This window comes from Athene cunicularia (assembly GCF_003259725.1).
Source record: "Athene cunicularia isolate RWA chromosome 1 unlocalized genomic scaffold, athCun1 chr1_part1, whole genome shotgun sequence".
Taxonomy (NCBI): domain Eukaryota; kingdom Metazoa; phylum Chordata; class Aves; order Strigiformes; family Strigidae; genus Athene; species Athene cunicularia.
This window is the reverse complement of record NW_020799091.1, coordinates 21,729,415-21,743,499: the sequence shown is the minus strand read 5'-3', so window position 1 is coordinate 21,743,499 and position 14,085 is coordinate 21,729,415. Positions and strand designations below refer to the sequence as shown.

At 42.3% G+C, this 14,085-nt stretch overlaps 1 protein-coding gene across 5 annotated transcripts in view; it reads right to left on the bottom strand.

The window, feature by feature from the left end:
• Positions 1-14,085, bottom strand: part of MTUS2 (microtubule associated scaffold protein 2) — a 307,627-nt gene that overhangs the window by 56,136 nt on the left and 237,406 nt on the right. For all 5 annotated transcript variants that reach the window (XM_026860631.1, XM_026860647.1, XM_026860638.1 and 2 more), the window contains 2 exons: positions 8,138-8,236; positions 2,890-3,098 (listed from right to left, as the gene is read on the bottom strand). In XM_026860631.1, coding sequence (XP_026716432.1) covers positions 2,890-3,098; positions 8,138-8,236 — 308 coding nt within the window. The remainder of the gene's footprint in view (positions 1-2,889; positions 3,099-8,137; positions 8,237-14,085) is intronic.

The window sequence follows — 14,085 nt, the reverse complement described above, 5'->3', positions numbered from 1 at the left end:
TATTATTATTTTTATAATGGGAAAAGTTTCTTTTTCCATGCTGCCCTAACTCAAAGCCAGTCAATGCAATTTTGCTCAAGCTTTCAAACAATAATGCCATCTCAGAAAATGTCCACAGATTATATTTTTGAATGACACTTAAAAACTTGGAAGTCTGTGTCTATGTTACAAGACAGACTGCCCAATTATGCAATTGCTTGAGTAGTCCCAGATCATCCCATTACATGCAGGCTCTCAGCTCGAGCATTGAATTTAAAAGTGCAGCAGCCTTAGGCCTCACTGGAGGCCTCAGTCAAGACGGGCAAGTACCTCAGTCAGAAATTCAGACCCTTGTTGCTGTAAATTGTCTTCTGGAAGTGCTCACCTTCTTCCATTCACTAAATGGGCCTGAAGCATCCATACTCCTAATGTAGGTGCCACATCTGAGTGCGTTATGGATAACAGTTGGGCTCATGCTGACTGTGCAGCTTGTCACCCAGGGAAGCCAGGGGTGTCTTTGCCTGGGAGGGGTCCATGTTACACAGCTCCCAGCAGCAAGCAGCAGGACACAAGTGTCTTGTGCTGCACTGAATGGTGATGTACAGATGTATCTATACTCCAGGGCAATCAGACAAGCCCAGAAGGGACTGACACTCAGGCTGAACACAGGTAGTGAGTGTGGCAGGTGCACCCGCCCAATGAGAGCAGGGCTTCTTGGCTGCTGAAGTGCAGCAGCTCGGGGCTGACCACAGGTCAGACTGGGCCTGGGTATAAATGGAGTCCCCTGGGAGCCATTCTGAGCTCGTCCCCTGGAGCAGCAGCTGCGGTCCAGGACTCTCCCCTTGGGTCAGTACACTGCCCAAGGAAACTCCCTGAGGTGCCTTGGGTCGGGACGCTGCCCTGAGCACGTCCTCGAGGTTGAGAGCCCTCACTTGTCAGGTGAGTGACAGAGTGTTTTGGGTTGTCGTTAAACCCCAGGGAGTGGGGCTTTGCTTTGCGTTCTGGGTTGCCATTAAACCCTATAGAGTTCTTTTTTATGTGTTCTGGGTTGCCGTTAAACCCTAGAAAGCTGTTCTGTTCTCCTCTCACAGACATTCGAACCTGTAATTTACGGAGAGCTAGTTAAGTGTGTTAATAATAATTGAATTTTATTTTTGGCGGTTGGTTTTTTATTTGAGAGCATCCGTAACAGTGAGTCTGGTGGTGGATCTGAAAAAAATCTGTATCTAATCCTGCCCAAGCCTAAAGGCACTTAAATTCCACAGGTATATGATTTTTTACCTCCAAGACCTCCAGGCACTCAGAGGAGTATTACTGCAAACCCCCAGCTGGACTGATAGTGCAGAGGAGCTAGAAACATAAGGCACAGATATGCCTGGCAAGGACTTGGAGAGAACTCTTGTTAAATAAAGTCCCCTGAGGTGTTCAATTTAGGAGGCATTTTAAGGAGGCATTCTAAGGACACATCTAACATGCACAAAAAGGATGAGAGTCTTCTCAAAGCTCAGCTGCAGCAGCTGTTCTCATTTAAAACATATGCAGAGGAGATCAAGGAGATATGCCCAAGCTTTCAGAATTCCTTCAGCAAACTGTGAATGAGGCATGAGATGAAAAATCTCTCCCCAGTGAACAACACATAGACAAAGCTGAGCAGACACTGCTCTGCCCTTTTTTGTTTCCCTCTGCTTTAATTAAGGATACTCCACAGTCAGCTCCAAAAAATAATAATAAAAAAAAAAAAAGGCATGCCCATCAAACCCAGAAATGTCAAGATGGAAGAAAAATAAAGGGGGAAATTATTTAAAATATTTAGTACTTTTTACAAATTCCCTGTTTTTTCAGTTCAGTGAAGCTTCCCCCTGGCAAGATCAGCTCTTACTTAGGGAAGAGTGTGAACTACGGTATTTATTCAAAGGTAATCTTTCCCACTAATATAAAAAAACCCCTATATAAAGTATTTCAGAATTTGTAAAGACTGCTTGAATCTGTGGGGTTTTTTTTGTTTTGTTTTCTCTCTCTCATTTAATTATGAAAGTTTACTCTTGTCTCTTCCAAAAGTAGGCAAACAGGCAATCAAGGATACTATCCAGACCTTGGGTCCTAATGCTGGTGATCGTCTGCCTGTACAGAGTAGTTGGGACACCAGCTTAACCTGGGATGGTACAAAATACATGAGCATCAGGGAAACCAGGTCTGGACCTCAGAGCCCAGCCAGATTTCCCAGATCACTAAATGGCTTTTTGAAACAAGCACTACCTACAAGTCCTTCATGGTACTGTGCTGTGGTAGTCTTTTAAACTTTACTAATTTTTCCTTTGGTTTAGTGAATAAATAAGCTTCTTGAATTATTGACATTTTCTTTATGGTCTCTATGTCTGCTGAAAGTAATCTAAATGCTGAGACAATATTATAACATCTTCAGGAATTGGTACCTCTGTAACAGGGACCACTCTACCTGTCTGTGGTGAACAGGAACAGTAGATAAGTACTGTGAGAAAGCAAATCTTTTTCTTCACCCAACTCCTTCGGTTCACTAAATCACATGGATTTTTTTTTTTGCATTTGTTTGCAAGTATCAATATCTCAGTTACACTTTCCATTCCAGCTGTAGTGGTCAGGGACTGGGACCTCTAAGTTTCTTTATCTGCTTCACTCCTAAAAACATCCCAAAACCTTCCATACCAGCGACAAATGCTTCAGTCACTATTCTTCCTCTTTCAAGTTCCTGAACTTTGATTTTCAAATACATAGCCTCAAATAATAATTTCCTTCTCATAATAACTGTTGTAAAGAAATTACATGCTTTATTCCCAAGAACAAAATTTCAGCGACTGTGGAATAAATTTGATTAAGTTACTGGTGTAAAGGCAAAGTATCTTTTCAGGGGTAAAGAGTACCCATTGCACTTACCTGCCTGAAAAAGTGTTGTGTTGTTATAGCAAAGACATCAAAGCCACAGCTGGCCCTTTTAAGCTCATCTCGAATATTGCTTAATTGCTGGGATTGCTCATCACACTTTTCCTTCAGTCTCTGAACAAACTGCTTTTCAGTGTCTCGACTTTCTCCTGGTTTGGGGGAGAATCCATTCTTTGGGGTGGTTGGTCTTTGCTTGGGATGTCCTACAAAGGAGGGAAGAAAAGACCATCATGGTTATTTACTTTATATGTATGGACATGACCTTCATGTGTTTCTAAGCCTTTGGGACTCAGCCCTATAAAAGAAAAAAAAAGTCTGTAGCATTCATACAGACCTGTAATGACATTCAAAAAAGAAGAAAGAGAACAGTGAAATGTGTTTCCCTAGGGGCCAAAGCTCAAAGATTTGTAACAGTCATCTCACCTCAGGCTCTGAGCCTGAAGGTCTGCTATGACTTGAGGAGAGCTCTCCTAAGAGTGTCTTACTGAGAAATGAGGTCACTAGAGGAAGGATTCATCTCACCTGTGTTAGACATCTACAAGAACAGAGATCTGCATCTTGATGTGTGATGCTGAACACTCCTGCATGGCAGTCAGAGAAATGGGCACTTCCAGGTTTAGAGTCACCTTATCTTATTGTGGATGTGGAAAACAGTTGGATGACATTTACACTGTACACACAATTTCTTTGGCCATCTGAACCTTAAGTTTGGTGACTTATCCTTCCCTGAATGCAAACAGTATGGGTTCTGTGCTATTGGGATATCACTATCTCTTTTTATCAACAATACTCCAGTCTACCTTGTCAGTTCCTCTTGCTCTCCACTTTATAACACTTCTAAAGTTGCAGCACAAAACAGATATATATAGAAATGCCACCAGATACCGTGTAATGCTGACTGCTTACAGTTCTGCACGGCTGCTCTCTCTGCACCATTCGTCACCCCAGAATCACTGTATGGTTTGCCCGCAGAAATGGGCCCAGACAGACTCTGGCTCCTCTGATGTGCTCCAAGCGGACTTGAAGGAATCCTGATCCTGGATAAAGATGTGAAACCACTAGTGTATCTGGTCTTTAGGATATCAGCTCAAACACAGTGTCATTCACGTGAATGGCACAGGAACAAAAGCTTACTCATGATAAGCCGCTCCTGGGAAGTGAGACTTTAATCCTAAATTAAGTTCATATCCTGCTCGAGTTAACTATACGTTTCCCTGGATATACTCAGTTACGAGAATGAAACAAGAATGGGTAGTGTTCTGGTAGTGTACATTTGCTCAAGCCACTGCTTAGACTATCTGTTTTGTCTTTACTGACTTAGCTTTCTGAGAACTCTTCTCTGCAAAAATGTGTGATCAGCTGGACAACACCTTTGCACTGCTTACTGATTGTTTTTGCTACCCTCAGTATCTCCCCAACTGATGTTTTTTAGCTCATTCCTGAATACTGGTCAGGAATCTCTGGTTCTCTTCCTTGACTCCTCCCATTAATCTCAAACTTTTAGCCTAGGAGCTACAGTCATTAAGAAAGAGGGAGAAAATAGAGTCAGACACCTTGTTCCCATGTGTTGCTAGAGATGGCAGACATGAGTCTGGATACAGATGAAAAATTAACATTTCTGTGTTAGCAGAAAGGGTTGGGTGTGAAAGAATCTGAAAAAACTGATCTAGTTTTATAGTCCTGTAGTATACAATTTCTGAAAAATAATATAGAAACAATGCCTCCAACCAGTCCTCAGCAGTGAATGTAACAGAGGATGGTATTCTGACATAGATACTACCTATCCCCTTCCTAAAAACTAGAAGAATACTTTCACAGAGATGTATATGCGTTTGAGCCTATTGGTGAAGTAGAGCATTGTTCCAGACGTGATTTTGGCAGATGTGCTTTAGATATTTTAGATCTTTAAGATTGTGGCCTGGATGTGAAAATGATCTTTAGGGCAATTTTACTAAATCAGTCAGGGAATTAGTATGGCTTTGTCAGAGCAATACTCCAGGTATGTATTTCTACTTTTTCAGATCCCCAACTTGTGTGGAGCCACTAGGAACATAACTTCCAACTTGCTCAACGACGTTCTGGCTCCAGGCTAAGCTTACAGGGAGCTAGCTCCAGCAGAGATGCTCCCTCATGTCTCCAAGTATCTCATGCTGCAGCTGCAGAGCCACAAGTGCAAAACAGCCTTTAAAACCCTTTGTGCCCATGACTCGCATTTGCAAAGAGGAATACCAGGTTTTGCAACATGTCAAGACTAACTTCATGATGTTGCAAGACCTAAATAATACAATATGGGATGTCAGAAAAGACTCTCTGTCATTAAGAGTTCAACCAACTTATCTATTGCCCTCTATCCATTTTCATGTCAGTTAAGGCCTGTACACCTTTTTGTGCAGGAATGATATTTTCTTACAGCTTCTTTCATTCATTTAAATGGGCTCTTAACTGGGCAGTAGGTATTATCACAAAATAAGAAATCCATAAAAGCAACAGCCATAAATATCTGTCTTCTTAGTTTAAAAATCTCAAGTTGTTTAGACAGTACAGTGATGTTACAACAGAAGGCATAGGGACAAGTGTAGGGGGAAGCCCTTGAAATCAGTTTACTTTTAATTAAAGCAGAAAACCATCAGGTTGTTTTATTTTATATCTTTCTAGATTTCCTGTTCACTGGAATATTTGAAGTGCACATCTCTGTGTTGTCCTTGTCAGTATTATAAGCTGTCCTTGTAAATTAAACTGTGCTATTCTCCTCAGGGATAAATCTGAATTTCTCAGTTCATTTGGGTCTGAAAAGCAGCTTACTAGGCTTATTCTGCCATTGATGTCTCTCTTCTGTTGGTTTGCACAAAACAGGGTATATATTAATGATGCTGGCCCTCAACCTGTTTTTTGCTGATGGCGGGACCAGTGGGGCAGACCCACTGTACACTGAAATCACCGAACCCCTTTGATCCACTTCAAAACTCCCAGGTCTTTTTTCTCTACCTGTTTGAACTAAGGAGACACAACAAGTTTATACTCATAATTAACAGAGTCCATGAGGATTTAGATGAGGAATGCAATTTATTTGCCTTTTAACTGTCCAATGTCTGACATTTTGGTAAGGAAAGTGAGAAAATTACTCTGAGAGGATTGGTAACAAGCAACATGTAGAGTGACAGATGTCAGAAACAGATGGCACCATCCTTCAATGGAGTGGAAGGAAAGTACCTGCATCTATGTACACCTGCTCCTATACACAGATTTCAGGAATGGTATTGCATCAACAGATGAAACTGAGATCCCTACAAGACTCTGTATCGTAAAACTCCCTTGCAAGTCTTCAGGGGGACTGATCCAAATTCTAAAGATCACATTCAAGGCTGAAAATAAAATTATACAACAGTCAAACCGCAACACTGATTAAAAGGAACTGCATGTGAGGAGGCCAAGTAACAGAGGGAAAACAACATAGAAAGGGCACTTGGAAATTTTAGAACCTCTTCCATGGCCAACATGTAGCTGTGGAGGAGTTATCTGGGGGTCACGTGCTTTCCTGTCACAAAGTGCAAATGCCACACCAGTTTGTTATCCTTATGGAGGAAAAGATGTGGTACTGCCCTTTAGCTGCAGCTACATTCACCGTTTGTCCTTTTAAATGGCTGCTTTTATTATTTTGTGAAATTGTCAAATGGTGTAAAATAGCCTTGTTACTGCTGTTGTTATTTCAAAGAATGCTAAAGGCTATTTTAAAAAAATAAATGAAGATGAGTTTTATTTTCTTATTTGATCCTTACAGTGGTAAACAATTCTAGGTTGTCATAATTTCAGACAACCAAGCTTAAGAAATCCTAAATCAGTCTGATAGAGACAATGTAGTTACTCAACCTCTCATGAAAATGAAGAAAACTTTGAGGCCTCATGAATTGGTTATGTCAAAAATTTAAGCCTTGAAAATCATTGTCACCCGTGGAAATTAAGACCTCCTTAAGACAATACAAATACACAGTACAAATATGCCTATGTTTCATTTTGCTTTCTAATTCCAGTGAAAGCCCATCAGCTGTGCTGTAACATGCTGCTACAGCCACAATGAGTGCTGGTATTTAAATTGGAGTCCCACTGTTACAAATGCTAGTGAGGTGATGGTCTGGCACTCTCGGCAAGAAATTTGTCTTTGAATCTCTCTTGGTGATCTCACTAGGTGCAAAATAGCCTGAATACTAAATGATTCAGAGGACAGTGTTAAGTTCATCTTTTTACCCTACTATCTTAGTAAGGAGAAGCATTCTGAGTCCTGCTGGTGCCTGGAAAGATTAAATTTAACCTTCCATTTTCTTGCTTTTGTTGGTTGGGAAGGAGAAGAATAGGGATTAAATTTAGTAAACATAAAGACACCATGAAGGTTATAGGAGCCAAAGAGCTCAACATGCAAATGAAGAAACATGGGGTTCTATCCCCCATAATTATAACTCAAGTATCGTATAGCTGTAGAGATGGTTTAAATTTTTTAAGTAGAGTCTGAAAAATGAGTTAACAGAAGATAAACTGCAAGCACAATGAAATCAGTGGGACCATGACCACGCATTTCAGAAGCATTTAGATCAGTCAGAGGCCAGCCTTACAAAAGCCTTTAGGTACCTTATACATTCGTTAATGTACACTTAGTAGACATAAATAGAAATAAGTTCTCTTCAATTTAGTAAATAAACAAAGGTATTCTTTAGAAATGCTAAAACCATGTGTTTGTGACCAATAATGAGGGATAAATTGACAACGCCTCAATAATACTCGGAAGGTTATTTCTATAGAAAATCCCTTTTTCACTTATGCACGGAAATATCCCGGAAAATTTAGTATCTCTGCACAACAATAAGAGTAGATTCAGAGTAATATACTCTCACTCCAGGTAATTCTCTGAGGTTTCTTTTATTTCACTATATCTATCTGTTCTCTTTCTATATATATATTAAAAAAAAAAAAAGAAAAAAAAGCGTGATCCTGTGCCCTTAAACATGTAATAGCAACAACTCTTCATTTTGAAGGAGAGATGACTGCATGGTTGTAACAGAAAACCTAAGTCTATTCAGCTCATGCATTGGTATGATAAAGTCTGCCATACTCACAGGCAGCTTAATGAACCTTGGACACAATCAATCTTCACTAAACAATAGTAGGTCTCAGATTTTAGTGTGTTAACAAGAGATGCAAAGTCAACAAGTTTAAATCTTTCCTGAAACAGTGCTTTTGTGTTCATAAATACCTGGTGAATGGAGCTTGGTGGCTGTTACCGCTGATCTCTTAGGGGATGAGACAGCTGGTCTGTTAGCATCCTGATCTTTTTGTACTTCTTTCTTCAGACCTGTTTTAGGAAAAAAAATAAAGGTAGAAAGAAACCCAATTTATAATTATTTGCAATTATGCAGAACTATGTCACTAAGATACATACCAGAATGGCAAAACGTTTCACCAATACACATCCCAGGCTTTGCACAGAATGATACTACATGGTACTACTGTGTTAGATGCCAGCCTGCCACTTCTGCAAGCATGATTTTGTGCATGTGGCTGAGCTGAAATGCACAGCATTAAAGAAACTCAGAAGGCGGCCTTGCATACTATCCTGGTTCTTCAGCCATCTGCACAGTGACAAATGCCATTAAGGCACAAACAGCTACACGGGGAGCTCATTCTGTCTATTCTGAGCTCAGTGTTCTGTCTCTTCACCTTGCCGTGCATCCTCATCCTGGGCTGAAAGAGAAGCTGAGTAGGACTGCACAAAGCTGACTTAAGTTATCTGCAGGGCCCTGCTCTATCAACTTTTTCTCCAGGTTAGGAAACTGCTTTCCCAAGAGGGTCTCATACAGGCAAGAGGCAGGTTTCTGCAGAACCAGAAGCGGGTAGGATGTGTCAGAGCTGTGCTGGATGTGACGCCCCAGACAGGAAAGCGGGTCTCTGCCTGTACAGTAAGTCAGGCAGGGCCAGAGAGGTGAAGCACATTCAGTGCACAAACCTACACCACACTGTGCCAGTGCAGGACACAACAGGGCCATACCACTGCGTTGCTGTCCATCATGCTCAGCTATGACCCAGGCATGTGCCAGTCTGCCTGCCCTCTCTCCTCTCCTCTCTGTGTTTATAGCTCCCCACATTACTCCTTGACCTCTGCATTTATCCTTTTTTCTGCAGCTGCTAATTCTTCCCACTGACAGCACCATGCCCCAGAGTTCTTGGGTTATGATCTCCAGAAACTATGTGCTAGCTTTTCCTCTTTAATTTTTCAGTGGGAGGCAACTCAGTGTCTGCTATTACACCTCCCACCACTGGAGCTCTCTGATTACAGGCTCAGGATAGTCTGTCAGTTGTCCAAGCTCTGCAGTCACCAACTGCTCCTTGTATGAGGGAGCTAGATACAACTTCATCTGAAAGCCAGAGTGACCACCCAAGATCAGCTCCCCCCTCCTGCCCACCCACAAATCCCATCAAAATAGCTGTGGGGACCACGCTGAATGCAGTAACAAGAAAGCTCTGCCCTGCTGGTTTGCCCATGGCGTGACAGTCACAGCCACAGGATTTCATGCAGAAAACATTCACCAAGGAAGTAAGAATGAAGAGCAAGAACAAGAAAACCCCTGAGACATAAATGTATTTTCCTGTTTGCTTTCCTTCTTACTGTCAGTGTTTGTTGAGGGTTGTATTTTAGTCTGCAGGACTGTGTCACAGCCCCTGGATACACAGGAAAAAAGATAGCTTTAAGACAAACTACTCATCATAAAGGAAAAACAATGTTTGATTTATTAATTTTCAATTCTTTCATGAGAATGTTTGTGCATGTCTTGTAGGAAAATGTCCTATGGAATCTGAACTATCTGAAGCAGGAAAATAAAACCATAATGCTTAAAGATAGTGGCAATCCAAAAGCTAACACTATCTTCCATTTTGCTTAATGCAAATATGATGTGGATATTTCAATAGTGGAGAAAATTGATCATTTTATATGGGGATTATAACCTTCGGGGACACTTACTGGATGACTAGTTTTCCACTCTCTCCAAAGCCACAGCTAGTCACAATTGCAGTATCAGGCTGATTTTTGATGCATCATTTACCCTTCCACTTCTGTCTGCATCAGGACTTGGAAGTACTGAACTGTGGAAGCAGTATTTGCCACGCACCAGAGGCTGAGCTTCGTATTTTCTAGTACTGTCTCTCAGCATTTGCTTGCAGAGTGCTTCTGCAAAGAGCACATGCACACACACAAGCCCTGTGGCCAACTATTTGTGGGTGGATGGCACAGGAGAAGTTCTAAGACCCTCTTTGACTCCCTCCTACTGTTCATAGGCAAATCACACCATCAGCCATCAGGGGCTGGTAAAGACTGAACTCTTCTTCATACCTTTACTTCGGTCCCTCTCCATTTTCTCTGCTGGTTGGAAATTGGACATGTTGAGGCTATGATTTTCATTTGTGGCCAATACTTTTCACAGTGAAGTGACTGAGGATATAAATTTCCTGTGTCTGCCACCAACTATATTGTACTTTATTACAGAGCAGGACATAAAATAAGTTTATGGTGCCATTTCATTACTAGGGACCAAGTGAAAGCAATGTGAGATGGGAGCTGTGAGACAAACCCAGAACTTGTTTTATAAGCTATAGTTTAGATGGTTACAGATTTGAGAATTTCTTTTTCATGGCAATGAAGCCTTGTTTCTTCTGTGGTTTTCAAAATAAAAATATGATGCCCAAGTGGGCCATATACCAAGCTCCTTAGTAAAATTCATCAAACACAGACAATGGTAGGGAATGCGTGCTTTCCTTATGCTTTCAGCACTAACAAGGGGCATATAAATACTTAACCATTTTTGTTTTTGAGACACTTTCAATGAGGAACACCTGGGAAATTAGTTCAGCCTCTTAACCTTAAGCAGAAAACAAGGAACAATTCCCCAATTAGAGCTCAGTTGAAAGAAAAGAGAGCAAAGAAGCCCAGGAAGCACCATTGTTCTGCAGAGGGCAAGGTGAGGTCTGTGGAGAGCAGTGAGTGTCACACACGGGTCCAGATGCTTGTGCATGTCAGGGACAGCTGCATGGGAAACATCGGCTCCAGAAGGTGGGAGATCAGCAGAGCCTAACACAGGTTGTGAAAAGGGTGCAAATAGATGCCATGGCAAGGACAGAAGAGTAGGAAACAAGGATGACTGCCTTCCTTCAGTTTACAAGATTAGGAGAGCTCCTAAGGTCTGGTAGGGACAGCAAGTGCAGCAACTGGGGAAGTGAGGAGGGGTTGTGTAGCAAGGGAAGAGCCCAGCACAGCCCAGCCCTGCTGGGAAGGAACTGGGGAGAGGGGCACATAGAGCTAGCGACTTTTTAACTTCCCCTTCATAAGTAGAAGGGTCCTGGTGGCCTCTCTGTGGCCATCCTTAGTGAAGAGGGATTTAGGAAGCACACAACAGGCAAAAGAAAGGACACTCCACAGGAGCAAACAGTTATCGCTCTGCTAAGCTCATCACCCACAGTGAAATCTTAGGGGAAGAGCCGTCCCTGGCATCAGACCTCAAATAAGAACTTGTGCTGAATGTTTTTCTAAAAATAGGGTTTGTTCTTTCTCTTCTCTTTTGAAACAATAGCTGTTAGTTGGTTAAAAGATAAACATTTAGAAAACATGTTGATATCAAGAGAAATCTCTGCAGGGAAAATTAATTTTTAAATGGCAAGAATTTGGGTTCTGAACTTGTCGTTTCACAGAAATCTAGAATTTCAAGTTTAAAAAAATCTGCAGGAGAGTGTTGGCGTGATGATCAGCATAATGCTTTACTGCAGGGTATGGCACAGCAGGAGGTTATACTGTTTGATCTTTTCTACCTCAGAGTGTACTAGGAGTAACTCAAAGTTTATAATGTACATAAAAAGTTTGATGCTCCACTGTAACTCAGGAAACAAGACAAACATTTCAGTCATTATTACAGGACTGAACCTGTGTAAAACCTCAAATAATACTTTGACTGTCATATGTATTTTGAAATGTCAAAAGGTGTTGTGTGTGCAGTCATAAAATATTAAAAAATATGTAAAATACAATTATTAAAGGAAATTAAGCAACACAAGTGTGTATTTCTTGAACCTGTGCACTGTTTTAATTTTGTTCTTTTTTTTTTTAAAAAAAACCTTATATTAACTCTGACCTGGAATAAAATTTGCTTCCAAACTCTTAGAATTATTGCCCACAAGCTGGAAATATGGCACTCCAATTAGCCCTGTGCTAAATGTCCATACGTGAGCTTTATTCCTGCTGGCTGTGTGTGGTGGGTTTGTGTGTGTGGTGGGGTTTTGGGACTAGTGTCCACCTGTAAGAAGCTTCTTGAAGCTCCCCCAGCTCGAAGTCAGACCTGCGGCTTGCCAAGGCCAAGCCAATTAGAGATGGTGGCTGCGCCTCTGCGACAATGTATTTACGAAGAGGAACCTAGGAGGATGAGGAGTGGTGAGAAGGAGCTGTGAGGGAGATACACGAACACTGAGGTCACTGGAAGAAAGGAGGAGGAACAGTGGGGGAGGTTCCCTGGAGCAGAGAGTCCCCCACAGCCTGTGGTGAGAGGGCAGGCTCTGCCCCTGCAGCCCACGGAGGTCCATGGTGGAGCAGATGGCCACCTGCAGGTGGAGGACCCCACACCAGAGCAGGTGACTGGGCCCAAAGGAGGCCATGACTGAGGGAAGCCCGTGCTGGAGCAGTTCATTGCTGGGAGGACTGGGACCCGTGGGAGGGCCCCACACTGGAGCAGTTTGTGAAGAGCTGCAGCCTGTGGGAAGGACTCATGTCAGAGAAAGTTCATGAACAACTGTCTCCCGTGAGAGGGACCCCACACTGGAGCAGGGGAAGAGTGTGAAGTGTCCTCCCTCTGAGGAGGAAGGAGCATCACAGACAACGTGTGATGAACAGACTGCAACCCCATCCTGTGCCCCCTGTGCCACCAGGGGAGAGAAAGGAGAGAAATCAGGAGCAAAGCTGAGCCCAGGAAGGAGGGAGGGGTGGGGGGAAGGTCTTTTTAAGATGTGCTTGTATTTCTCACTGTCCTACTCTGTTTGATTGGAAAATTAAGTGGTGGTGGTGTTTAAACTAAATTCATGTTCTTTTTCTTCCCCTAACGAGTCTGTCTTTTGCACGTGCCCATAATGGGGGAGTCATCCCTCCCTGTCTTGAGCTTTTTGTTTTACTTTCTCCTCCCCGTTCCTGAGGGAAAAAGGAGTGAACAAGTGGCTGTGTGGTGCTCAGTTGCCTTCTGGGCTTAAACCAGGACACTGAGTAATCAAGGTTCTTAGCACTTACCCTCCCAGTAAAAGGCTCCTGGCAGAGCAGGAACCTTCACTAACTTCCAGGAACACCTTCCAAGGCTCTGTCGACCCCCTTCACTACAGGAACTCATGGAGTATGAATTTGCCTTTCCAGTAGCCAGGAATTAAAGCCACAAACTACTAATTTTTATATGAATTTACATTCCATTTAAGGTTACAAATCTCCCAATGTTTTCTCTCTCTTGAAATCTATACTTGTATACAGGAATGGATATTTCAGGCCATAAGATAACTGTGAGCATAAATACTTGCTCATGTTTTCTACTAGTGTGGTTACAGCATTTGCTTTTGAAAAATACATCTAAATGCACGGTTCTGTAAAGGTATTTACATTTCCTAATTAACATACACAGCCTGCTTCAAACCAAACAGAAGAAGAAAAAGCAAAATCAGTAGAAATACAGGCAAAACACTCCAGACATGTTAAATCATTCAGCAATCAGTTGGAAAAACAGCAGTCTGTGCTGGTTTTGGCTGAGATAGAGTTAATTTTCTTCATAATAGCTAGTATAGGGCTGTATTTTGGATTTGTGTTGAAAACGGTGTTGATAATACAGAGATACTTTTGTTATTGCTGAGCAGTGCTCACACAGAGTCAAGGCCTTTTCTGCTTCTCACAACACCCCGCCAGCAAGTTGGCTGCAGGCGCACAAGCAGTTGGGTGGGGACATAGCCAGGACAGCTGACCCCAGCTGACCAAATGGCATCCCATATGGTCTCATGCTCAGCATATAAAACTGGTGGGAAAAGGGAGAGATGGTGGGACGTTCGGAGTGATGGTGCTTATCTTCCCGAGTAACCATTACAAGTGATGGAGCCCTGCTTTGCTGGAGATGGCTGAACACCTGCCTGCTGATGGGA